The 26,902-nt window shown below is 46.6% G+C and overlaps 1 protein-coding gene across 2 annotated transcripts in view; it reads right to left on the minus strand.

Moving 5' to 3' along the window:
• Nucleotides 1-26,902, minus strand: part of LOC140385329 (reversion-inducing cysteine-rich protein with Kazal motifs-like) — a 378,566-nt gene that overhangs the window by 260,197 nt on the left and 91,467 nt on the right. For both annotated transcript variants that reach the window (XM_072467391.1, XM_072467390.1), the window contains one exon: nucleotides 22,074-22,132. In XM_072467391.1, coding sequence (XP_072323492.1) covers nucleotides 22,074-22,132 — 59 coding nt within the window. The remainder of the gene's footprint in view (nucleotides 1-22,073; nucleotides 22,133-26,902) is intronic.

Raw genomic sequence — 26,902 nt, forward strand, 5'->3', positions numbered from 1 at the left:
ATCCCGCTTGTGGAGGACACAGAGTATTCGGCCATAGCCATCTCAGGCCATGCCCCGCATTGGGTGGAGCTGGAGCCCGGGGAGGCGAGGGACCAGCGCCCGCTGTGGCACCTGGATGTGGGCTTGCTGGCAGATGAGCGGGCGGATCCGGGGGTGCATTGTAAGCTATCTAGAGGTTAACGATAATGGGGAGGTGCAGGTGGGGGTGGTCTGGGAGGCGCTGAAGGCGGTGATTAGGGGAGAGCTAATCTCCACTAGGGCCCACAAGGAGAAGGAGAGGAGAGAGAGGGAGAGATTGGTGGGGGAGATTTTAAGGGTGGATAGGAGGTATGCAGAAGTCCCCGAGGAGGCACTACTCAAGGAGCGACGAAGCCTCCAGGCCAAGTTCGACCTGTTGACCACCAAGAAGGCAGAGGTGCAGTGGAGGAAAGCGCAAGGGGCGGTGTATGTGTACGGGGAGAAGGCTAGCCGGATGTTGGCACACCAGCTTCGGAAGCGGGAGGCAGTGAGGGAGATTGGGGGAGTTAGGGATAAAGGGGGGAACACGGTGCGGAGTGCGGTGGGAATAAATGGGGTATTTAGAGACTTTTATGAGGGGCTGTATAGGTCTGAGCCCCCGACGGAGGAGGAGGGGATGCGTCGATTTTTGGATCGGCTGAGGTTCCCGAGGGTGGAGGAGGAGCAGGTGGCTGGGCTTGGGGCACCGTTAGGGCTGGAGGAGCTGACTAAGGGGCTGGGGAGTATGCAGGCGGGGAAAGCACCGGGGCCAGATTGGGGGGGGGGGGGGGAACACCGGGTATCGTTGTATGCCGATGACCTGTTATTGTATGTGGCGGACCCAGTGGGGGGGATGGCGGAGGTGATGCGGATCCTCAGGGAGTTTGGGGACTTTTCTGGGTATAAGCTCAACGTGGGGAAGAGTGAGCTCTTCGTGGTACACCCAGGGGACCAGGGAAGGGGGATAGACGAGCTTCCACTGAAGAGGGCGGAAAGGAGTTTTCGGTACTTAGGGATCCAGGTGGCCAGGAGCTGGGGGACCTACACAAGCTCAACTTGACGAGGCTGGTGGAGCAGATGGAGAAAGATTTTAAAAGGTGGAATATGCTGCCACTCTCCCTGGTGGGTAGGGTACAGTCGGTGAAGATGACGGTGCTCCCGAGGTTCCGTTTTATATTTCAGAGCTTCCCCATCCTGATCCCTAAGGCCTTTTTTAAGCGGGTCAGTAGGAGCATCATGGGATTCGTGTGGGCGAAAAAGACCCCGAGGGTGAGAAGGGTGTTTCTGGAGCGGAGTAGGGCCAGAGTAGGGTTAGCGTTACCTAATCTGTGTGGGTATTACTGGGCTGCCAATGTGGCGATGATACGCAAGTGGGTAATGGAGGGGGACGGGGCGGCGTGGAAGAGGTTGGAGATGGCGTCCTGTGTGGGCACGAATCTGGGAGCGCTGGTGACAGCACCGCTGCCGCTCCCGCCGACTAGGTACACCACGAGTCCGGTGGTGGCGGCGACTTTGAAAATTTGGGGGCAGTGGTGACGCCACAGGGGTAAGGTAGAGGCTTTGGTTTGGTCCCCGATCCGGGAGACCCATCGGTTCGTCCCGGGGAGAATGGATGGAGGGTTCCTGAGCTGGCACAGGGCAGGAATTAGAAGGATGTGGGGACCTGTTTTTAGATGGGACGTTTACGAGCCTTGGGTCACGAAAAGTCATTGGCAAATAGGGTTAAGGAAAATCCCAAGGCTTTTTACACGTACATAAAAAGCAAGAGGGTAGCCAGGGAAAGGGTTGGCCCACTGAAGGATAGGCAAGGGAATCTATGTGTGGAGCCAGAGGAAATGGGCAAGGTACTAAATGAATACTTTGCATCAGTATTCACCAAAGAGAAGAAATTGGTAGATGTTGAGTCTGGAGAAGGGTGTGTAGATAGCCTGGGTCACATTGAGATCCAAAAAGACGAGGTGTTGGGTGTCTTAAAAAATATTAAGGTAGATAAGTCCCCAGGGCCTGATGGGATCTACCCCAGAATACTGAAGGAGGCTGGAGAGGAAATTGCTGAGGCCTTGACAGAAATCTTTGGATCCTCACTGTCTTCAGGTGATGTCCCGGAGGACTGGAGAATAGCCAATGTTATTCCTCTGTTTAAGAAGGGTAGCAAGGATAATCCAGGGAACTACAGGCCGGTGAGCCTTACTTCAGTGGTAGGGAAATTACTGGAGAGAATTCTTCGAGATAGGATCTACTCCCATTTGGAAGCAACTGGACGTATTAGTGAGAGGCAGCATGGTTTTGTGAAGGGGAGGTCGTGTCTCACTAACTTGATAAGAGTTTTTCGAGGAGGTCACTAAGATGATTGATGCAGGTAGGGCAGCGGATGTTGTCTATATGGACTTCAGTAAAGCCTTTGACAAGGTCCCTCATGGTAGACTAGTACAAAAGGTGAAGTCACACGGGATCAAGGGTGAGCTGGCAAGGTGGATACAGAACTGGCTAGGTCATAGAAGGCAGAGAGTAGCAATGGAAGGATGCTTTTCTAATTGGAGGGCTGTGACCAGTGGTGATCCACAGGGATCAGTGCTGGGACCTTTGCTCTTTGTAGTACATATAAATGATTTGGAGGAAAATGTAACTGGTCTGATTAGTAAGTTTGCAGACGACACAAAGGTTGGTGGAATTGCGGATAGCGATGAGGACTGTCAGAGGATACAGCAGGATTTAGATTGTTTGGAGACTTGGGCGGAGAGATGGCAGATGGAGTTTAATCCGGACAAATGTGAGGTATAATGCAGGTAGGGAATATACAGTGAATGGTAGAACCCTCAAGAGTATTGAAAGTCAAAGAGATCTAGGAGTACAGGTCCACAGGTCACTGAAAGGGGCAACACAGGTGGAGAAGGTAGTCAAGAAGGCATACGGCATGCTTGCCTTCATTGGCCGGGGCATTGAGTATAATTGGCAAGTCATGTTACAGCTGTATAGAACCTTAGTTAGGCCACACTTGGAGTATAGTGTTCAATTCTGGTCGCCACACTACCAGAAGGATGTGGAGGCTTTAGAGAGAGTGCAGAAGAGATTTACCAGAATGTTGCCTGGTATGGAGGGCATTAGCTATGAGGAGCGGTTCAATAAACTCGGTTTGTTCTCACTGGAACGAAGGAGGTTGAGGGGCGACCTGATAGAGGTCTACAAAATTATGACGGGCATAGACAGAGTGGATAGTCAGAGGCTTTTCCCTGGGGTAGAGGGGTCAATTACTAGTTTTAACTACTAGGTTTAAGGTGAGAGGGGCAAGGTTTAGAGTAGATGTACGAGGCAAGTTTTTTACGCAGAGGGTAGTGGGTGCCTGGAACTCGCTACCGGAGGAGGTGGTGGAAGCAGGGACGATAGTGACATTTAAGGGGCATCTTGACAAATACATGAATAGGATGGGAATAGAAGGATACGGACCCAGGAAGTGTAGAAGATTGTAGTTTAGTCGGGCAGCATGGTCGGCACGGGCTTGGAGGGCCGAAGGGCCTGTTCCTGTGCTGTACATTTCTTTGTTCTTTGTTTTGTTCTTTGACTCCTGGGTCCTCCGAAACCCCAAAGATTGCCAGGTCCGGGCTCATTACCACCCCAGTTTTCAACACCCGGGACACGACATCTGTGAATCCCTGCCAATACCCCCTGAGTTTAGGGCAAGACCAGAACATGTGTACATGGTTAGCCGGCCCTCCGGTGCATCTAGCACACTTGTCCTCCAGCCCGAAGAATTTACTCATCCGGGCCACCGTCATGTGGGCCCGGTGCACGACCTTAAACTGGATCAGGCTGAGCCTGGCACATATTGCGGTCGTGCTAACTCTGCTCAGGGCTTCTGCCCAAATTCCGTCCTCCAGCTCCCCCCCGAGCTCCTCCTCCCACTTAAGCTTCAGGTCCTCGGTCTGCGTATTCTCAGCTCTCATTAGCTCCTTGTAGACATCTTAAACTCTACCCTCCCCCACCTCTCCCCTAGAAACTACCCTGTCCTGCCTTCCCTTCGGCGGGAGACATGGGAAGGACGGCACCAGTCTGCGTACAAAATCCCTCACCTGCAAGTATCTAAAGTCGTTCCCTCTCTTCAGCCCAAACGTCTCCTCCAGCGCCCTCATGCTCGGAAAGCTCCCTTCCAGGAACAGATCCCCCATCCTCACAATCCCCGCCCTCCTCCACAGTCGATACCCCCTCCGTCCGTGTTCCCCGGGGCAAATCGGTGGTTGCCGCAGATTGGGGTCCACACCGATGCTCTTACCTCCCCTACATGCCTCCTCCACTGGCCCCAGATCCGAAGAGCCGCCACCACTATCAGGCTGGTGGAGTACCGTGCCGGCGAAAGCGACAGAGGCGCCATGACCAGGGCTGCTAAACTAGTGCCCCTGCACGAAGCAGCCTCCAAATCGACTCCGCACCCACCATCCATTTCCTTATCATCGCTATGTTGGCCGCCCAGTAATAGTTGCTGAATTCAGCAACGCCAGCCCCCCTTCTCCTCTGTTCCTTTCAAGCATCACCCTCTTCACCTGCGGGGACTTACCTGCCCATACAAATCCCAGAATAATTTTATTCAGCCTCTTAAAGAAGGACCGTGGGATAAAGATGGGGAGACACTGAAAAATAAACAAGAACCGCGGGAGAGTCGTCATCTTAACAGTCTGCACCCTCCCCGCCAATGACTGCGGGAGCGCATCCCACCTCCGGACCTCCTCCCTCACTCGTTCCACCAGTCAGGACAGGTTGAGCTTGTGCAACCTGCCCCAATTCTGTGCCACCTGAATCCCCAAATATCGGAAACTCTCCCTCACTAGCCTGAACGGCAACCCCTTCAGCCTACTCTCCTTCCCCCTCGCCTGAATTCCAAACAACACGCTCTTAGCCATGTTCAGTTTGTATCCAGAGACCCGGCCAAATTCCCTCAGGGTTGCCATAATACCGTCCATCCCCAACATCGGGTCCGATACATATAACAGATCATCCACGTATAACAAGATTCTATGTTCCACTCCCCCCCGGACCAGCCCTTTACAGCCCCTAGAAGCTCTCAGTGCAATTGCCAGCGGCTCTATGGCCAGCGCAAACAGCAGTGGGGAGAGAGGGTAGCCCTGTCTTGTCCCACGGTGCAGTCTAAAGTAGTCCAATGTCATCCTGTTCGTCCTTACACTCGCCTCCGGGGCCTGATACAATAGCCTAAAACCTAGTCGATGAACCCCTCCCCGAACCGTCCTAGTACCTCCCATAGATAATCCCACTCGACCCGGTCAAAAGCCTTTTCAGCATCCATGGCTACCACTATCTCTACCTCCTTACTATCCGGGGGCATCATAATCACGTTGGGAGACCTCACTCTTTCCATGTTTAATTTATACCCCGATAACCGGCCGAATTCCACCAAAATGTCCACAATACCCCCTATGCTTTCCAGTGGGTCCGATATATACAGCAACCGATCGTCCGCATATGGGGACACCCTATGCTCCACCCCCCACCCCGCACAATCACTTTCCAACCCCTAGATGCACTATGCGCCATCACCAGTGGCTCTATTGCCAAGGCAAAAAGCAACGGGGAGAGTGGGCATCCCTGCCTCGTTCCCCGGTACAACCTAAAGTATCCCAAACTCACCCGATCTTACACTCGCCACCGGCGCCCGGTACAACAATCCACAAACCCCTGCCCAAACCCGACCGCCCCAATACCTCCCACAAATACTCCCACTCTACCCAATCCAAGGCCTTCTTCGCATCCGTCGCGACCGCCACCTCCATATTCTGTCCCTCCGGGGGCATCATTATGACATTTAACAGGCGCCTGATGTTGGCCGACATGTGCCTCCCTTGTACGAATCCCGTCTGGTCTCCCTCTATCAGCTCCGATAGACAATCCTCAATCCGCGAGGTCAGAACCTTAGCCAACAACTTGGCATCACATTCAATCGTGATATTGGACGGTAGGACCCACACATCTCCGGTTCCTTATCTTTCTTCAGGATCAGAGATATTGAGGCCTGTGACAACGTAGGGGGGAGCTCACCCTTCTCCCTCGCCTCATTAAATGCCCTCATCAGCAGGGGCCCCAGGTCTCCCGAAAATTTTATATAGAATTCTTCTGGGAAGCCGTCCGGGCCCGGGGCCTTTCCTGCCTGCATTGCCCCCATACCCTCCAGCACTTCAACCAATCCAATGGGTGCTCCCAGCCCGTCTACCAGGCCCTCCTCCACCCTGATTGCAGCCCGTCCAAAAAATACTGCATTCCCTCCTTCCTGGCAAGGGGCTCCATCTCATAAAGCCTCCTAGAGAACTCCTCAAACATCCCATTCACCCCCACCGGATCCAGTACCACTCCACCTTTGCCGTCCTTCACCCTACCCATTTCCCTCGCCGCTTTTTGCTTCCCGCGCTGGTGGGTCAACATCCTGCTAGCCTTCTCCCCGTACTCATACACTGCCCCTCTGGCCCTCCGCAACTGCCCCACTGCCTTCCTCGTGGACACCAGCCAAACGCCATCTGGAGCTTCTGTCTCTCCTTCAACAATCCTGCCTCCGGGGCCTCCGAGTACCTTCTGTCCACCCGCATAATCCCATCCGCCAATCAGTTGTTCCATCTCTGCTCGCTCCTCCTTCCATCTGTGAACCCAAATTGGTTAAACTCCCCCGTGACCATTGAGTGCCTTGAGTGCCTCCTATAGCATGGCGGCCGAGACCTCACCTGTGTCCTTTACTTCCACATACTCCCGGATCTAGACCCTCACCCTCTCATACACTTCCTCCTCTGCCAGCATCCGCACGTCCAACCTATATTGCGGGCGTGGAACCCCACCCGGTCCACTCGCAAGGCCACTCAATGTGGCGCGTGGTCCAAGACCACAATCGCCAAATAGCTCGAGTCCACCACCTCCGCCATCAATGACTTGCCCACCACAAAAAAATCAATCAATCATTGCGGTAGACATTATGCACATGGGAGAAGTATGAAAACTCCTTTGCTCTCGGCCTCCCAAACCTCCATGTGTCCACTCCCCCCATATGTCCATATATCTCTTCAACTCATTCGCCACCACCGACACACTCCCCGATCCCAAACTCAACCGGTCCATCCCCGGATCAATGACCGTGTTAAAGTCCCCCACTATAATCAGCCGGTGCGAGTCCAGTCCAGGATCTTAAAGAGAGCATCCTTCACCCAATTAAACCCAGCCCTCCTCTTCGCCAGATCCGGGCCCAGGTCCTGATGCACTCGCAGTTCACTCCCCTCCTAGGTGCATCTCCATGTCTGCCTCGCCCATCTCAGGATCTTCACCTTATCTCGGAACCAACAGTGCAACCATCATTGCCCTCGGCGGCTCACTCGCCTGCTGCCTCCTCATTAGCGCCCTGTATGCCCGGTCGACCTCCAGGACCAGCCAAAGGCCCCCTCTCCCATCAGCTTTTACAGCATTCCACCCACTATTCATCACATATGTGGCAGCGTCCGCTCCGTCGATGCCTTTAGGCATCCCTAAAATTCTCAAGTTCTGCCTCCGGGAGTGGTTCTAAACGTCCTCTACCTTCTCCTGTAGCCGCTTCTCACGTTACTCCCACATTGGCAGCCAACAAAGCCAACTGCTCCTCATGCTCCCCCACCGCCTCCTCCACTTATGATAACCTGGCCCTGGGACTCCAGCCTCTGCTCCACTCCGTCGATTCCCGACTTCAACACGTCTAAAACCTTGGCTAGGTCCTCATGGGCCTCTCTCATCTGATGTCTGAGCTTTTCGTTTAGGAAGTCCACCAGTTGGTCCATCGACCATTGGATATGTGGTGCACGAAGATTCTCCAGCTCCAGCTGCTCCCTTCATCTTGACTCACTTCTGGTCCGTGGATCCATCCACCAGTCCCACCAGTGGAGTCAGACTTCCCTCTGGCCAGCTCATGGTGTAACTAGTTCCACAATGTTCTATTGTGGCCTCAATTATTCACCATATTTAGGGCAGCACGGTGGCACGGTTAGCACTGCTGCCTCACGGCGCTGAGGTCCCGGGTTCGATCCCGGCCCTGGGTCGTGTGGAGTATGCACCTTCTCCCCGTGTCTGCATGGGTGTCACCCCCACACCCTAAAAAGATGTGCAGAGTATGTGTATTGGCTTCACTAAATTGTCCTTTAATTGGAAAAAAAAGAATTAGGTACTCTAAATTTATATTAGAAAAACTATTCACCATATTTATTAATTTAGATGATGAGTTAGAAAACCATATATCCAAGTTTGTTGATGACAAATGTAGGCTGCGTTGCAATGTATGTAGATGGAAGGATAAAATTATAAAGAGGTATGAATAGATCAAGGGAAAACTGGTAAATGGATGTCCATGCAAGCAAATGTGAGATCATGTATTTTAGACTTAAAAAAAGATAGAACAGGGTACTTTCTAAACAGTGACATGCTAGAAGCAGCGGAGATCCAAAGAGAAGTAGGGGTCCACATACAAAAATCATTAAAAAGTCATGAACTGAAATAGAAAATAATCAGGAGACTAATGGAATGCTGGCTGGACTTCATATCAGGAGGAGTAGAACTGGCTCTTTGGTCTAGGGGCAAGATTCTCGCCTCGGGGTTGTGCTTTGCGAATTTGTGAGAGGTCCTGGGTTGGATGGCACGGTGGGTCAGTGGTTAGCACTGCTGCCTCACAGCTCCAGGGTCCCAGGTTCAATTTCAACCTCAGGTGACTGTCTGTATGGAGTTTGCATTTGCTCCTCATCTCTGCGTGGGTTTCTTCCGGGTGCTCCGGTTTCCTCCCATGGTCCAAAGTTGTACCGGTTTGGTGGATTGGCCACGCTAAATTGCCCTTCGTGTCCAAAAGGTTAGGTCGGGTTATGGGGATAGGGTGGAAGCCTGGACTTAATTAGAGTGCTTTTTCCAAGGGTCGGTGCAGACTTGATGGCTGAATGGCCTCCTTCTGCACTGTAAATTCTGTGATTCTATAATACAAGGGGGGTTGAAGTTATCTTACAGCTATACAAAACTCTGGTTAGATCATATCTGGGGACTGTGAGCAGTTCTGGGCATCACATCTCAGGAAGGAAGTACTGACCCTGAAGAGAGCGCAGCATTGATTTACCAGAATGTACTCCAAGGGTTAAATTACAAATTGAGATTGCACAAACGAGGGTTGCATTCCCTGGAATTTAAAAGTTTATGGGGTGATTTAATCAAAGTTTTCAAGATATTTAGGGAAATGATTGAGCAGAAAGAAAAAAACTATTTATGCCGGGGTGGCAAGTCTAGGAAATTAGAGGCTGTAGATTAAAAATTAAAGCCAGACCTTGCAGTGCATTTAGGAAACACAAAGTAGGCCATTCAGCCCCATGAACCTGTCCTGCCATTCAATGAGATCATGGCTGAGCTGTGTCTTGATTAAGGAATGGGTGGTGCTGGTTAATCAAAAATGCCAGTTACCCAAGAGTGCCATGTTTTCAACCATCAGTGGTGATGTGTAACTCGCAAGGGGTGTGGGAGGCATGCAAATCTAGTAAGAGGAGCAAGTCTACCAATGGAGCATGGAGTTGCAGAACAGTGGAATGTTGAGACCAGAGCAAAGACAGGGACGTGAGTTTGACAACCTTTATTAGTTGTGTAAGAGGGGGAACAAATGGCAGCATCAGCTTGGGATGGGAGACAGCTCCGGTCAAAAAGCAGACCTAACGGAAATTCCAGTCAGTAGAGACTTTCGGTTTATAGGGTGCCAGATAACACAATTTACAGTATATGGAGTTAGATTGCAGATCAGCCATGATCTCACTGAATTAGCAGAATAGTCTTGAGGGACTCATGGTCTACTCCTTTTCCTATGAACGTCCAATGGTACCAAGGCCACCTACAGCTTCACTGGGTGGATCATGTTCTTTTTACCAATGATGACAATTTCCCAAGTGAGTTTAGTACAGTGAACCTCCTCATGGCAAGAGCATGGTGTAGCAAAAAAATGTATGGAAACATGCAACCTGTTATGACCGAGAAGGGAGGAGCGCACAAACTTTCGAGCCCACTGCTCCGCAGTTCAATTTACTCACCAAAATGGCCAATTGGTTACCTTCTCTACTGCTACCCAGAATAAAAGGGACAGGCTTCTTTCAACAAGCTTACAACGATTGTTTATTATAAAACAAAACTTTTTTACCAAGTTGCAAGAACTGGTTAACACACAATTACACTCCGGAGTCTAACTACAGAGCGCGTCTTTTCAATTCTCCCAGCATGCACACGCCCGCACGCACACACACACAGACACACACACGCGCGCGCACAAAGAACAGAGATTGGCTTTAGAGGACAGGTTTCATAAAATGCAGGAAGACATTCACAAGGTCGATCTCAATTTTCCTCATGTGAAGAGAAGTTGATATACAAGAGGTCAGAGATGGAGTTCAGAGGGTTCTCAGAGGGCGAAAGGACTTCAAAATGGCAGGATCAAATGCTTACAAGCGTTGTCTGGTCAATTGATTATCGCTGTTCTAAATCAGAGTCAATGGCAAAAGCATAATGACCAAACAGAAAGTTTGTAAGCATGTTCTGTGAAAGGTCCTATGCTTCATAGATTGGTAATTTCCTATAGGCTGGCCCATGGGAAATGATTGGCCATTTTCATGATCAAAGATCTATTAGCAACTGCTAGATAGTTGCAAGGACATGCTAGGTGAAGAGCTCTTTAAAATGACCAGCGACTTTTAGAAGTTATTTAGTTTCAAAACACTTTGTCATACATCCTTCTTTAAATTTCTAGTTGGATTTATCCACCATTCCTAAAATATATAGTGACACTCCTGCTTGTAAAAGGGAAAATGCTGCATAAGGCTAGGGCTGACAGAGGTTACAACTGCACCCAGGGTGCGCTTGGTGGGGGAAGATGTCCAAATAGGGAGAAGTCTACTGGCTCCAGTTGACCAAAAGGAACATAGGAAACAATCTAACAGACGGCTGCAAGCCTCCTGCCAACGGAGACCAGTCCATACGAATCATAGATTAGAAATATCCTGATAGAATTTCAAAACACTTCCCCTATATCTCAACAGCTGACTGCACTTAGGCCTCGATAACCTGAAGTTGAGGTTGTGGTACGGAAGGAGGCCATTTGGCCCATCATGTCTGCATTCATTCTCCAAAAGACCATTGTGACTTAGTGCCATTCTATTGCATTTTCCCCGCACCCTTGCACATTGTTTCCATTCAAATAATCACCTGTTAGGATCTGGAACGAGAACCCAACTATTTTAATGTGTAAAACTGACAGGAAATGTTACTGCACCACAGGAGTGATAACACTGATCAGTAGGTATCTTTTACATTACCTAACTTTAATTTAAACACAGAATTAACCACATTAGCAGCAAAGAAGTAGCTTTGCAGCTAACAGTTACAACAGTTCTTAAATACAAGAAACAACCGTAACTTACTGCTTAGACCTGCCACTATATTCCAATTAAGCAAGCCAATATACATTCATGAATAAAGTCATGAATAAAGTTAACAACCAGTGTTTTACTTGCTTTTCTCTGTGCAGAATCTTTGGGGAGAGAACCTTTCAAGACCAAACTGAAACACCTTTGTTCAGACTAGAGGTCTAAGATCTACTGACTCTTCAGACAGACCTAGCTCCTCCCATTAACTGCATCATCTGTACCCAAAGCATAGGCAATCTTTTGTCTCTTCTTACAAGATGTCCTTGTGATTTGTTTAGCCCAAACCAAACACAATACCCCTCAAATTATCTACATTATTCTTCAAACATTAGCAATATTCCATTATCTAACTATCTGTAAACAAGTAAATGATTCTCAAGATCTATTAGTAGAGCATTTCATCTGCAAATCAATGAATACTTTACTTTTACGACACCTTAACCACCGCTTTAGCAGTCATATTGTCTGTATGCATGTTAACCCAGGTTTCAATGACATTACTGCAAAAATCATAGGATGACAATTTCTTTCATTCACCACATACCCTCTTGAATGCCCTGTTTGAACCTGCTTCCATGCATGACATGGCATCTGACATGAAAAATGTATGCCCTGAAATTTTTGATGAGTAAGGGGTTAAAAAAAATGTATGCCAACTGTTTTGTTCAAAGAGAGTAAGTTGTTTGTTGTGGAATAACTATTTATTAGACCAATGAACAGTTCAAAAGAAGCATGCAGATGTTACAATCTTCAAACACTGACTTATTAGGGCTTAGAAATCTTTGGCAAATGAAAAAAACCATTCTGGCAGTTAACAGGGAATCAAAATTGCATCCAAAGAAAACAAGGTCAAGTGCAGGATGAGGGTTTCAAAACATATTTCAGCCTGAAATATCAACAGAACACAGCTTGAAAGATCCAGCCTGCATTACATTGTTTGTTCCAATAAACAGTAAAACAAATCTACCAAGAGAAAAAGTTGTACAAATAATACATGGGCTTGCTCCTTCATCTGGAAGACTAATAAGGGTGGAAAAACCCTCATCTTCAGAGACACTATAGCTATGGTCAAAATGGACGGCAATCAGCTGCCTAAACCTCTGTGACCATCATTCTTAGTTTGCCACAGCAAAGTGTGAGAGAGTACCAGAAACATGATTATTAATTCTCTGGTTCTCAGCAGAATGTGGGAAACAGATCATGCATTCCCACACTCAATGAAGCTTTATTCATGTGCTTGCAAGATGGTACTGTAGAAAATATGGCACTGAAACCCAGTAATTAGGGAGCAAAGTTTATCTTGCTGCTTCTTTAATCATTTTAGTAATGATATCATCACACAGTCCATTTTGAACACTAGGCTTACAGTTCCATCATGGAAGATTATTGCTTATTGGAGTTGACATACAATGTTTGAAAGTAGTGATGGGATAATAGTTTATGATTTACAAAAAAAGTCTCTTTTATGAAAATGTCTACATGTTGTTAGGACAAGTAGAAATTTGATTTGTCTAAAAATCAGGTCTTAATTTAAAACCAGAATTGTGACAATTACCTTACTCAAATCAGTCAAGAGATATTTTGAGTTTGGGGTCTTACTCCAGACCCAGTTATCAAACACAGCACAGACATATACAACTGTTAGGGTTAAGGAAAGCTCAGGATCAATACGAAATAATCTGAAAAGTCATATAAAAATGAGCATGAAGAGCAACAAAACCTAAAAATTGCCAGGACATGAGGTCTTAAGATTTAAATCTAAAGATTTAAAACATAAAGAAGATGGGACTAAAAATTCACTTTGTCATTGCACATAGCCCCCAACCTCTTCATTCTTCAACAATCAAATACTGCAGCATTCACATAACTTTTGGAAAGCATCTGGACTTCATTTTGCTTCTAAATATCACCCTTTGAAGTAGAATGTATTTTGGAAAATATTTAAATACTAACAAATGTAGCATTTATAAAATGAGTCATGAAAGTGCCTGTAACCTTTGACCCAAAAGAACTTGTACAGACATAATCTGTAAAACTGACCCACATCAAACGTTCCATAGGATCATTTGTGATAGTGTTAAGTAGAAAAGACTGCACAAGTGTTCTATTACTCGCTTATGAGCATCACAGTGAAAAACAAAATTTAGCAGCTCTGAAATACACCAGAACCCACAGAAAATAAAAGGTCTTTGGAACAGATTTTATTGCCATCCTGAATTCTGGAGTTAATTGAAAATAAGCTGTTTGACTGATACTGCTGTTAGAATTGGATGGTGATAACAAATCAAATACAATCAGACATATTGAGAGAACGTGGATACATCCTTAAAAAGTAAAACACTGAAGATGCTGGAAATCTGAAATAAAAAGTTAGAAATCCTTGGCTCAGGCAACATCTGTGGATGGAGAAACATTTCAGGTTGATGATCTTTCATTCGAACCAGAAAAAGTTTGAGGTGTAATCAGTTTCACGCAAGAACAGAAATAAGGAGGGGTTCTGAATCTTTGGAATTCTCTACCCCACAGAATTGTGAATGCGCCATTGTTGAACGTAGTCAACGCTAAAACAGTTAAGATTTTTAGTTGAAGGAAATCAAGGGAAGTAGGAAATAGGCAGGAAAGCAGTGTTGAAGCAGAAGATCAGCCATGGTCGTTTGGAATGGAAGGGCCATGTGGCCTACTTTTGTTCCCATTTCTTTTTTAAAATATAAATTTAGAGTACCCAATCAATTTTTATTCCAATTAAGGGGCAATTTAGCATGGCTAATCCACATAGCTGCACATCTTTGGGTTGTGGGGGTGAGACCATGCAAACAGGGGTAGAATGTGCAAACCCCACACGGACAGTGACCTCCTGGGGTCAGGATCAAACCCGGGTCCTCAGCGCCGTGAGACTATTGCGTCCTTTTTTCCCCATTTCTAATGCACTTTTGTTCTTAAATTGCTTACATAGATTAGAAAGAATCACTGCATACTTGCAGAACATTTTAGCCCAAGAGCAACAAGAAGGTTCTTCAACTACATTTAGCACTCAAGAATCTCTGTAAAGACCTCTTTTCTTTTCTAATTATATAAATGATTTGAAGAGGAGTTAAAATACCAATGTTAAACTTTATTGGTGAAAACAAACTACAGACGCATCAAACTACAAGGTAGCATACAAGAGAATACAAACAAATTAGTGTAGGGATCAGAGGTTCAAGGCACAGCAATGTGAAGTATGTTCTGGGAAACATATTTAATGGACAACGATTCTTAAATAATCAGACTCAGCAGAAGAACATAGTGCTCCAGGGATGTAGGTACAAAGATCACCAAATATGAGAATGCAGGATGAAGAGGCGCACATGTAGGTAAATAAGAGGTTGTGTTTTACATATTCTTCTTCTTGAATTTCTGCCCAAAAGCAAATCTGACCCGCAGCATCAGGACCTCCACCACAGGTAGGGCAAAAGGCAGGTTCCAAATCCACCCCAGTAAGAATGAGGATGAAATCCCCCACGCTGTTGACACCAATCAGATCCACAACCATGCTGAGGAGGTCGTGGATAGCACGTTCAGTGAGTTGGTCACGCCGCAGATTAGGATTGGTGAGGGAGACAGGGAATGGGTGACCAAAATTCAGAGAAAGAGCAGGAAGGCAGTGCAGGTGTCCCCTGCAGTCATCTCCCTCCAAAACAGGTATCCCGTTTTGGATACTGTTGGGGGAGATGACTCACCAGGGGAAGGCAGTAGCAGCCAGGTTCATGGCACAGTGGCTAGCTCTGCTGCACAGAAGGACGGGAAAAAGACTGGCAGGGCTATAATCATAGGGGATTCAATCGTAAGGGGAGTAGACAGGCGTTTCTGTGGTCGAAAGCGAGACGCCCGAATGGTATGTTGCCTCCCGGGTGCACGGGTAAGGGATGTCTCCGATCGGCTGCAGGACATACTGAAGGGGGAGGGTGAACAGCCAGTTGTCATGGTGCAAATAGGCACCAACGATATAAGTAAAAAACAGGATGAGGTCCTACAATCAGAATTTAGGGAGTTAGGACATAAGTTAAAAAGTAGGACTTCAAAGGTAGTAATCTCAGGTTTGCTACCAGTGCCACGAGACAGTCAGAGTAGAAATTCAAGAATAGTCAGAATGAATACGTGGCTTGAGAGATGGTGCAGATGGGAGGGGTTCAGATTTTGGGGACATTGGAACCTGTCTGGGGGCGGTGGGACCATTACAAAGCAGATGGTCTACACCTCGGCAGGACTGGAACCAATGTCCTAGGGGGTGCTTTTGCTAACACTGTTGGGGAGGTTTTAAACTAATGTGGCAGGGGGATGGGAACCAGATTCGGAAGTTAAAGGTCAGTATAGAGGCAGCAACTAAAGCCAGTAAGGTACTAGATAATAAACACAATGTGACTAAGGGGAAGAGTAGACAGGGAAGAGATGATGAACGCAAAGGGACAGATGGTCTGAGGTGCATTTGTTTTCATGCAAGAAGTGTAGCAGGTAAGGCAGATGAACTTAGGGCTTGGCTTAGTACCTGGGAATATGATGTTATTGGTATTACGGAGACTTGGTTGAGGAATGGGCAAGACTGGCAACTAAATATCCCAGGGTATAGATGCTTCAGGAGGGATAGAGAGGGAGGTAAAAGGGGTGGAGGAGTTGCATTACTGGTCAGAGATGATATCACAGCTGTGATTAAGGAGGGCACGATGGAGGATTTGAGCACTGAGGCAATATGGGTAGAGCTAAGAAATAGGAAGGGTGCAGTAACATTGTTGGGACTTTACTATAGGCCTCCCAAAAGCGAGCGTGAAGTAGAGGTACAAATATGTAGACAGATTATAGAAAAATGTAGGAGCAATAGGGTGGTCGCGATGGGAGATTTTAACTTCCCCAACATTCAATTGGACTCATGTAGTGTTGGAGGCGTAGATGGAGCAGAATTTGTCAGGAGCATCCAGGAGAGTTTTTTAGAGCAGTATGTAAATAGTCCAATTCGGGAAGGGGCCATACTGGACCTGGTATTGGGGAATGATCCCAGCCAGCTGGTTGAAGTTTCAGTTGGTGATTACTTTGGGAATCGCGATCACAATTCCGTAAGTTTTAGAATACTCGTGGACAAAGATGAGCGTGGTCCTAAAGGAAGAGTGCTAAATTGGGGAAAGGCCAAGTATAACAAAACTCGGCAGGAGCTAAGGAATGTGGATTGGGAGCAGCTGTTTAAGGGTAAATCCACATTTGAAATGTGGGAGTCTTTTAAGGAAAGGTTGATTAGAGTGCAGGACAGACATGTCCCTGTGAAAATGAAGAATAGAAATGGCAAGATTAGGGAACCATGGATGACGAGTGGAATTGTGAGACGAGCTAAGATGAAAAAGGAAGCATACATAAGATCTAGGCGACTTAAAACTGATGAAGCTTTGGAGGAATATTGGGAAAGTAGGACAAATCTCAAACGCGCAATAGAGGGCTAAAAGGGGTCATGGAATATCTGTGGCTAACAGGGTTAAGGAAAATCCCAAAGCCTTTTATTTGTATATAAGGAGCAAGAGGGTAACTAGAGAAAGGATTGACCCACTCAAAGACAAAAGAGGGAATTTATGCGTGGAGTCAGAAGAAATGGGTGAGATTCTTAATGAGTACTTTGCATCGGTATTCACCAAGGAGAGGGACATGACAGATGTTGAGGCTAAGGATGGATGTTTAAATACTCTCGGTCAAGTCGGCATAAGGAAGGGGGAAGTTTTAGGTATTCTAAAAGGCATTAAGGTGGACAAGTCCCCAGGTCCGGATGGGATCTATCCCAGATTACTGAGGGAAGGGAGGGACAAAATAGCTGGGGCCTTAACAGATATCTTTGCAGCATCCTTGAGCACGGGTGAGGTCCCGGAGGACTGGAGAATAGCTAATGTTGTTCCTTTGTTTCAGAAGGGTAGCAGGGATAATCCAGGGAATTATAGACCTGTGAGCTTGACGTCAGTGGTAGGCAAACTGTTGGAAAAGATACTGAGGGAATAGGATCTATTCACATTTGGAAGAAAATAGACTTATCAGTGATAGGCAGCATGGTTTTGTGCAGGGAAGGCCATGTCTTACAAACCTAATAGAATTCTTTGAGGAAGTGACAAAGTTAATTGATGAGGGAAGGGCTGTAGATGTCATATACATGGACTTCAGTCAGGCGTTTGATAAAGTTTCCCATGGCAGGTTGATGGAAAAAGTGAAGTCGTATGGGGTTCAGGGTGTACTAGCTAGATGGATGGGCAACAGGAGACAGAGTAGTGGTGGAAGGGAGTGTCTCAAAATGAAGAAAGGTGAAAGTGGTGTTCCACAGGGATCCGTGCTCGGACCACTGTTGTTTGTGATATACATAAATGATCTGGACGAAGGTATAGGTGGTCTGATTAGCAAGTTTACAGATGATACTAAGATTGGTGGAGTTGCAGATAGCGAGGAGAATACAGCAAAATATAAATAGATTGGAGAGTTGGGCAGAGAAATGGCAGATGGAGTTCAATCCAGGCAAATGCGAGGTGATGCATTTTGGAAGATCTAATTCAAGATCTATACGGCCAATGGAAGAGTCCTGGGGAAAATTGATGTACAAAGAAATCTGGGAGTTCAGGTCCATTGTACCCTGAAGATGGCAACCCAGGTCGATAGAGTGGTCAAGAAGGCATACAGCATGTTTGCCTTCATCGGACGGGGTATTGAGTCCAAGAGTCGGCAGGTCATGTTACAGTTGTATAGGGCTTTGGTTAGGCCACATTTGGAATACTGCATGCAGTTCTGGTCGCCACATTACCAGAAGGATGTGGATGCTTTAGAGAGGGTGCAGAGGAGGTTCACCAGGATGTGCTATGGAGGGTGCTAGCTATGAAGAAAGGTTGAGTAGATATGGATTATTTTCGTTGGAAAGACAGAGGTTGAGGGGGGACCTGATTGAGGTCTACAAAATTATGAGAGGTATGGACAGCGTGGATAAGCTGGAATGAGCGGGTTAGACAGATTGGGGCTTGTTTCCAATGGAGTTTAGAAGAATGATTTGAAACAAGCTTTTTCCAAGAGTGGGGCTGTCAATTACAAGGGGTCACGATTTCAAGGTGAGAGGGGCTAAGTTTAAGGGAGATGTGCGTGGAAAGTTTTTTTACGCAGAAGGTGGTGGGTGCCTGGAACGCTTTGCCAGCGGAGGTGGTAGAGGGGGGCACAATAGCATCATTTAAGATGCATCTAGACAGATATATGAACGGGCGAGGAACAGAGGGAAGCAGATCCTTGGAAAATAGGTGACAGGTTTAGATAAAGGATCTGGATCGGCGCAGGCTGGGAGGGCCGAAGGGCCTGTTCCTGTGCTGTGATTTTCTTTGCTTATTTGTTTATTATACCATCCAGCCAACTGAGCCAAATGGCATCCCTAGAAGTCAGAGTTGCTATTGCAACACACACTTCTGCATCATGGTGTAGCCTGGAGCAATGGATAGTGATGATGGAAGCTTCAATTTCTTTCCATCACAGAGTTAACAAGGAACCTTTCCAACTCTTAGTGTCTGCCCCGTTGGTGCGTTTTGGAAGGATTTACTCAACACTCAACCTGTTTGGCCGCATTATGAAATCTCATTCCTTGGTCATCAAGTCCGGAGTGGGATTTGAACCTGGAGCTTCTGGCTCGGGGGGCAGACCGGCTACCCACTGTGCAACAAGACTGCCTGTTTTAAATATATGACTGTTTAATGTAAAGGAAACTTTTACTAAATTTATGTAGGACATTGCTTACAATAAAGTTGGGGTTTTTGCACACATTAAAGGATATTATGGTTCAGTTATACAGGACATTGGTGAGACCACATCTCAAATACGGTGTACCATTTTGGTCACCTTGTTTAAGGAGTGTGTTGGAGGTGGGTCAAAAGTGGATTACTGGATTGATACCTGGAATGAGCGGGTTAGACAGATTGGGGCTTGTTTCCAATGGAGTTTAGAAGAATGATTTGATTAAAGTACATGAGATCTTGAATGGTCTTGACAAGGTGGATGTGGAAGGAATATTTCTTTCTGTAGGAGCATCCAGATATATGGGCTACTGTTTTAAAATCAGGGGTCACCCTTTTAGGATCGCGATGAGGAGAATTTTGTGCGACTTTGGAACTCTACCTCAGAAGTTGGGGGAGGCGGGGTCATTGAATATTTTTAAGGTAGGGCTAGAAGAATTGTCCCTTGTCTAAGAAGAATGCAGATGACACCAAGTTGGGTGGGAGGGTGAGCTGTGAGGCAGATGCGGAGATCCTTCAGTGTGATTTCGACAAGTCAAGCAAGTAGGCAAATGAATGGCAAATGCAGTGTAATTTGGAAAAATATGAGGTTATCCACTCTGGTAGCAAAAACGAGCAGGCAGACTATTATCTGAATGACCATAAATTAGGATCGGAGAAAGTGCAACGAGACCTCGGTGTCCTCGTACACCAGTCACTGAAGGTAAGCATGCAGATCCAGCAGGCGGTAAAGAAGGCAATTGGTATGTTGTCCTTCATCGCAAGAGGATACGAGTACAGGAGCAGGGATGTCTTGCTGCCATTGAACAGGGCCTTGATGAGGCCACACCTGGAATATTGTGTGCAGTTTTGGTCTCCTTATCGGAGGAAGGATGTTCTTGCTCTAGAGGAAGTACAGCAAAGGTTCACCAGACTGATTCCAGGGATTTCGGGGCAGACATACGAGAAGAAAATGAATCGGTTAGGATTATATTCGCTGGAGTTCAAAAGAATGAGAGGGGAAAGCACATAGGTATCATGGCCAGTACAGGCTTGTAGAGCCGAACAGCCTGTTCCTGTGCTGTATTGTTTTTTGTTCCTTGTATATAGCACTTAGGGTGAAGGCGATCAAAGGATATTGGAGGAAAACGGGGGATTAGGCTGTTGAGTTGGATGATCAGCCACGATGATAATGAATGGCAGAGTAGGTATTAAGGACCAAATGCCTTTCTCCTGCTCCTATTTTCTATGTGTCTAAGAACCAAAAGATTATCAGGGTAGATGAGAATGCAGAACTTGAAATCCACAAACAGTTCAGCCATGATCTTATTGAAAGCAGAGCAGGCTCAGGGTGCCCATTAGCCTGTTTCTGCTCCTATTTCATATGTCTGGTCACCCATTATAGGCAGGATATCAAAATCATGGAACGGATATGGGAAATGTTTTCCGGTGATAACAGGAGCAAGAGATTTGACTTTAGAAAAACTTAACAAATACAGTTTATAACCACAGGAACTTTGAAGTTTAGGAGAACTCAATAGAGGTATTCCAATTTGTAAAAAGATAAAATTATTAAAGATTGTTTCTAATGATTAGGGCAATATTATTAAAAAATGACTGGAAAGTTTGAATTTCCCTATCCTCAAAGGGGTATTGGAACAAAGGATTTGAAGATGACGGTGGGCAGCACGGTAGCACAGTTGTTAGCACAGTTGCTTCACAGCTCAAGGGTCCCAGGTTTGATTCCCGGCTTGGGTCACAGTCTGTGCACATTCTCCCCGGAGGAAACCCACGTAGACACGGGGAGAACATGCAGACTCTGCACAGACAGTGACCCAGCGGGGAATCGAACCAGGGACCCTGGCACGGTGAAGCCACAGTGCTAGTCACTTGTACTACTGCGCTGCCCCGAGAGAAAGTAATAGAGAAAAATTCCAAAATGTCAATCTGATTAACCAGGTGGCACTTTTCCTAAATACAGGAAAATTATTCCTTGGAAAATAATAATTATATCTGCTTCAACAAAGGAGAGGGGCTCCTAATAACTCTCTGCTTTCAAATGACTCTTTGCTTTGACACATGTTCTAACATTACCGGCAAGCACTGCCATGTATTGCCGAGTGGCTTGTTAGAATATTTCAAGAACTTCGAGTCAACCAGATATTGTCCTTTCTTATGGGCCTTAATGAACCATTTCAGTTTTTGTTGCAGTCAGGCAGCTTGCATGGTGATTTTTCTGGCTCTCGCACACAAATTACCAGATTGATGAATTCAATCAATCTCACATTTTGCCACAACAGGCTGCTAAACCATGCTAAAATCACACTGTAATTATACTTAATGTATAGCAACTTCCAACTTGATAAACTTCATAAGGTCAAAAACAGATGTTGAGCAATTGTAGAGAATTAGAGCATATTAATCAGTAAAAATGTATTTTTGAACATGGGAAGAGTTATAGCAAAGGACAGCAGTTTGGGGTGTCTTAAAGGGTGTAGGGCCACGATGTCTGGATAATTTATCTCTGACGCTGAAGGAGGAGAAGGGGAGGGAATGCAAAGACGGTCAGAGTCAAAGAAGCAGAGGACATACAACAGTACATAAGGTTGGAGGAGGCCACAGATTGAGGGTATTAGTGAGGCTGCAGTAATCTGGTGAGTTCTGCTGATAAATTGAGAGCAAGGCACACAGTTATGCATGCCAAGAGGGTAAGATATAGGGTTGAACGGGTAGCCAGAGTCAGAAGTATGGACACAGTGGAAATCAGGGTCACGGGGGGGGGGAGAAAAAAAATCAATTAATAACCATTAATGTCTTCTTTTAATCTCAATTAGTTAAATTGCAATATCTAAAGCCAGTCTTATCAAAATTACTTAAAAAGTATCAAAGGTTATACCTGATCACAGGCATCTCTGCAAGTTGGATATTCCCTTGCTTGGTAACAACATGATACTTCTGCAAAATTAAAGAAAGGATAGGTTATTAAATATTAGGTTTCCAATATAGTTTCGCCACTGGACACAAGAAACAATACCAGTCTGTTTAGGCTGGCAAACAACTCCAATCACAAAAGAAACTGCTAATGACCATGAACTTTTCATGACTACACCCCCATGTCGAATTTAACATTAATTCAGTCTTCTTCTCCCTTTCCATCTGTGGATAATATTGTGCACATCATAAAAGAATAGTGTAGGCAATTTTAATGGTTAAAAAGGGTTATGCAAGTGATAAACATGCTTAATATACACATGGTGGTAATGATTCATAAATATTTTGAAGTAGGTTAGTCTCTCATGTACCTAAATCACCAATATACAGTGCATGGAACATAATTTTCAAGTTTGCTGCAATTAATCAGCGAATTTGAACATAGAACATAGAAAATACAGCATAGAACAGGCCCTTCGGCCCACAATGTTGTGCCGAACCTTTGTCCTAGATTAATCATAGATTATCATTGAATTTACAGTGCAGAAGGAGGCCATTCGGCCCCTTGAGTCTGCACCGGCTCTTGGAAAGAGCACCCTACCCAAACTCAACACCTCCACCCAACACCAAGGGCAATTTTGGACATTAAGGGCAATTTATCATTGGCCAATTCACCTAACCTGCACATCTTTGGACTGTGGGAGGAAACCGGAGCACCCGGAGGAAACCCACGCAGACACGGGGAGGACGTGCAGACTCCGCACAGACAGTGACCCAAGCCGGAATCGAACCTGGGACCCTGGAGCTGTGAAGCAATTGTGCTATCCACAATGCTACCGTGCTGCCCTTAAGAACAAATAAATCTACACTACATCATTTTATCGTAATCCATGTACCTATCCAATAGCTGCTTGAAGGTCCCTAATGTTTCCGACTCAACTACTTCCACAGGCAGTGCATTCCATGCCCCCACTACTCTCTAGGTAAAGAACCTACCTCTGATATCCCTCCTATATCTTCCACCTTTCACCTTAAATTTATGTCCCCTTGTAATGGTTTGTTCCACCCGGGGAAAAAGTCTCTGACTGTCTACTCTATCTATTCCCCTGATCATCTTATAAACCTCTATCAAGTCGCCCCTCATCCTTCTCCGTTCTAATGAGAAAAGGCCTAGCACCCTCAACCTTTCCTCGTAAGACCTACTCTCCATTCCAGGCAACATCCTGGTAAATCTTCTTTGCACCTTTTCCAAAGCTTCCACATCCTTCCTAAAATGAGGCGACCAGAACTGTACACAGTACTCGAAATGTGGCCTTACCAAAGTTTTGTACAGCTGCATCATCACCTCACGGCTCTTAAATTCAATTTGCTCAAAATCTCATTAACTGGTTCAGCTTCCAGCTGATTGCAGGGAATATAAATTCCTTCTCCTTAACAATGTATCGTCTACATTTTACTGAAGTTAGGTTCTTTCATTTACAGTTCAATTTTGTGAAGGAGATTTGTAATTGACCTTCTAAAATAATCCTTTAGAGAAAAAAAAAGTTTACTTTAGTTTGAAACAATGAAAAATGAAGTCTAGTAATTGTAATATTAATTATATATAACTTTATAGAACTGTATATTAAGTTAACTTTTTGTTTTCTCGCATTTTTCCTTTGCGGAGGAATAAAATCAGTTTCAGATGTCAACAAAACTTGAACGATGCTGATTTGGCCCAACTCAGGAACTTCTGTGAATCTGTGAAATGAGCTTGTGAAGGAGCTTCCGTTGTCAACAGACTAAGCCAAGAGCACCAATTGGGAGAATCGTGTGAAAACTGCATCGAATACTCATGCATTTTACCTAGTCATCTGCACTTGGAATAGCCAATTTATTTATTGAGTTATTTTTAATTTTCCTAATTAAGGGGCAATTTTAGTGCAGCCAATCCACCTACCCTGCACATATTTGGGGTTGTGGGGGCGAGGCCCATGCAGACACAGGGAGAATGTGCAAACTCCATACAGGCAGTGACCCGGGGCCGGGATCGAACCAGGGTCCTAGGCGCTGTGCGGCTGCAGTACTAACCACAGCGCTGGCCGGGAATAGCCCATTTAACAGACAAAGAAAAGTGCTAGAGCAAAATTTACGAAGTGGAGCGGAAATACTGTTCTTTTTCTCCCTGCAGAAGGACATAGGAGGTGTATTAAGTGGAGGATGATTCCATTAGAAATTATCCCTACCAAGACTTCCGGTGACAGCCATGGAGTGAGAAGTCGCTCCCACTGGTGGCTTCCACTCGCAGCAGTTTTTTCCGCGGTTAACAGGTGGATGTGAGATGGCAAAAAGATGCAGGAGAGTGAGTGGAAGAGATTGACCTACTGGCATATGGAGTTGAGGGCCAGAAGCAGTTGAAAAAGAGGGAATCAGTCGGTTGGAGTTGGTGTGGCGCCTGCGATGCATGTGGAGATGGCGGAGGTGCAGGGAGCGGCTCTGCCGGCTCAGTGATCGACGGGCCAGCTGGTGAGCTTCCTGAACGAGAAGTTCACCCAGCAATGTAAGGAGAGTCTGGAGAACCTGGCCCGGGTCGTGGATTTGATCAAGGAGGTGGTCAATCGCGTGGAGATGGAGTTGGTCTCCGAGAGTCAGGTGATGCAGAAGATGGAAGAGGTGGTGTGGGACTACAAGGAGCAGTTCGCCTCGATGGCAGCGGATATGGGGCTGATGCAGGATCAGCACAGGTGGCTTTAGGAGAAGGTTGAAGACCTGGAGAACCGGTCAAGCAGGCAGATAATAAGGATCGTGGGCCTGCCAGAGGGGAGTGAAGGAGCCGAAGCTGGCGCATATGTGGGGAAAACGCTGGAGAGGCTGCTAGGAAAGGGTGCATTTGCACGGCCTTTGGAGGTGGACCGAGTGCATAAGACGCGAATGAGGAGGCCTCAGGGAAACGAACCACCGAGGGTGATGGTGGTGCGGTTGCACCGTATCCTGGACAAGGAGCAAATTATGAGGTGGGCCAGGCAGACGAGAGCGAGTTTCAGCAAGGTCAAGGTTTCTACAAGAAAGAGGTGAAGTTTGAACTACTGTACCCGGCACGTCGGTGGTGACCTACGAAGGCCGGGAGCTGTACTTTGGGTTGAAAGAGGCGGTAGAATTTGTCAGAGAGAATGGACTGGCAGGAGAAGGTGGACTTTGAATTTTGGTGGAGATGAAATGAAATGAAAATCGCTTATTGTCACAAGTAGGCTTCAAATGAAGTTACTGTGAAAAGCCCCTAGTCGCCACATTCCGGCACCTGTTCAGGGAGGCTGTTACGGGAATGCTTTGGTGCTGCTGTTAATTTGCGTTTGCGGGCATTTCTTTATCGGCTTCAGATTTGCTTTTTGTTCTCTGCTGGAAGATGGTGGGGTTGGTCTCTTTCTTTGGTCTTGGGGAGGGGTTGTTTTTATTTGTTTGTACTAATGTTTGAGTGTGTGTTGGGGGGGGGGGGAAAGGGAAATGGTAGGATGCCAGGCGCCATGGGCGGGGGCTGCCTGACGAGCTGGGCGGGCTAGTTAACGGAAGCCCAGTGGGGAGTGAGTGGAAGTTAGTGGGGTGATGGGGGCAGGGGTTGTTGCTGGGGGAATTTGGGGGGGGTAGCTACTCCTGACAGGGATAGGGCTTTTAAAGTGTAAGGGGAGGAGGATCGATGCTGGTGGGCGCCTGAGGGGGGACCTGCGGAGTTGCGGGGCGGAGGCTGGCCCAAGAGGGACTATGGTTGATGGGCAGTGGGGGGGTGAGTTGCCCCGACCAGGCTGATCACGTGGAACATGCAAGGATTGAATAGGCCAGTTAAGAGGGCCTGTGTGTTCTCACACTTAAAACGATTGAAGACTCACCTGAAAGTGGGGGCCAGATTAGGCTGAGAAACGATTGGGTTGGGCAAGTATTTCATTCGGGATTGGACTCTAAAACGAAGGGCGCCGCAAAATTGGTCAAGAAGCAGGTGGCGTTCGAGGTGGGGAATATAGTGTCTGACTCTGCGGGAAGGTACATTATGCTAAGCGGGAAATTGGAGGAGATGCCGGTGGTGTTCGTAAACATCTATGCCCCGAACTGAGACGATGTTGAATTTATGAGGCGAGTGTTATGGGGCAGGGTTTGGAAGACCCCAAAGTGTATCATGGCGTTCACCTGACACACAACGTTTAATAGATTGTGGTATGGGGAGCACACGGCCCACTCTACAGGTGTGGTACAGCAGAAATCGCAAAGTATTTTTTAAAGCAAACAATGTTTATTCTATGAACTCAAGTTAACCTTTTTAAAACATAGTCAACATCTTAGCAACCATTAATTCAAATACAACTCCAAAGAATACAACACTAAGTAATCCTTAATAAATTCCCAAACAACATACAGAAGACAGAAGAAACATCTTTTAACAGAAGCACATCAGGTTTAAATTCACGACCGCATGGTTCGGTTGGAGCGGCAATTGGATGCACTTAGGAGCATGCAGGTGGCGGAAAGCGTCATAGATCGCAGTTATGTAGATGTGGTCACACCCAAGGTGCAGGCAGAGAAATGGGTGACCACCAGAAAGGGCAGGCAGTCAGTGCAGGAATCCCCTGTGGTTGTCCCCCTCTCGAACAGATATACCCCTTTGGATACTGTCGGGGGGGATAGCCTATCAGGGGAAAACAGCAGCAGCCAGAGCAGTGGCACCACGGCTGGCTCTGATGTTCAGAAGGGAGGGTCAAAGCGCAGAAGAGTAATAGTAATAGGGGACTCTATAGTCAGGGGCACAGATAGGCGCTTCTGTGGACGTGA

The sequence above is a fragment of the Scyliorhinus torazame genome, chromosome 11, assembly GCF_047496885.1.
Source record: "Scyliorhinus torazame isolate Kashiwa2021f chromosome 11, sScyTor2.1, whole genome shotgun sequence".
NCBI lineage: Eukaryota > Metazoa > Chordata > Chondrichthyes > Carcharhiniformes > Scyliorhinidae > Scyliorhinus > Scyliorhinus torazame.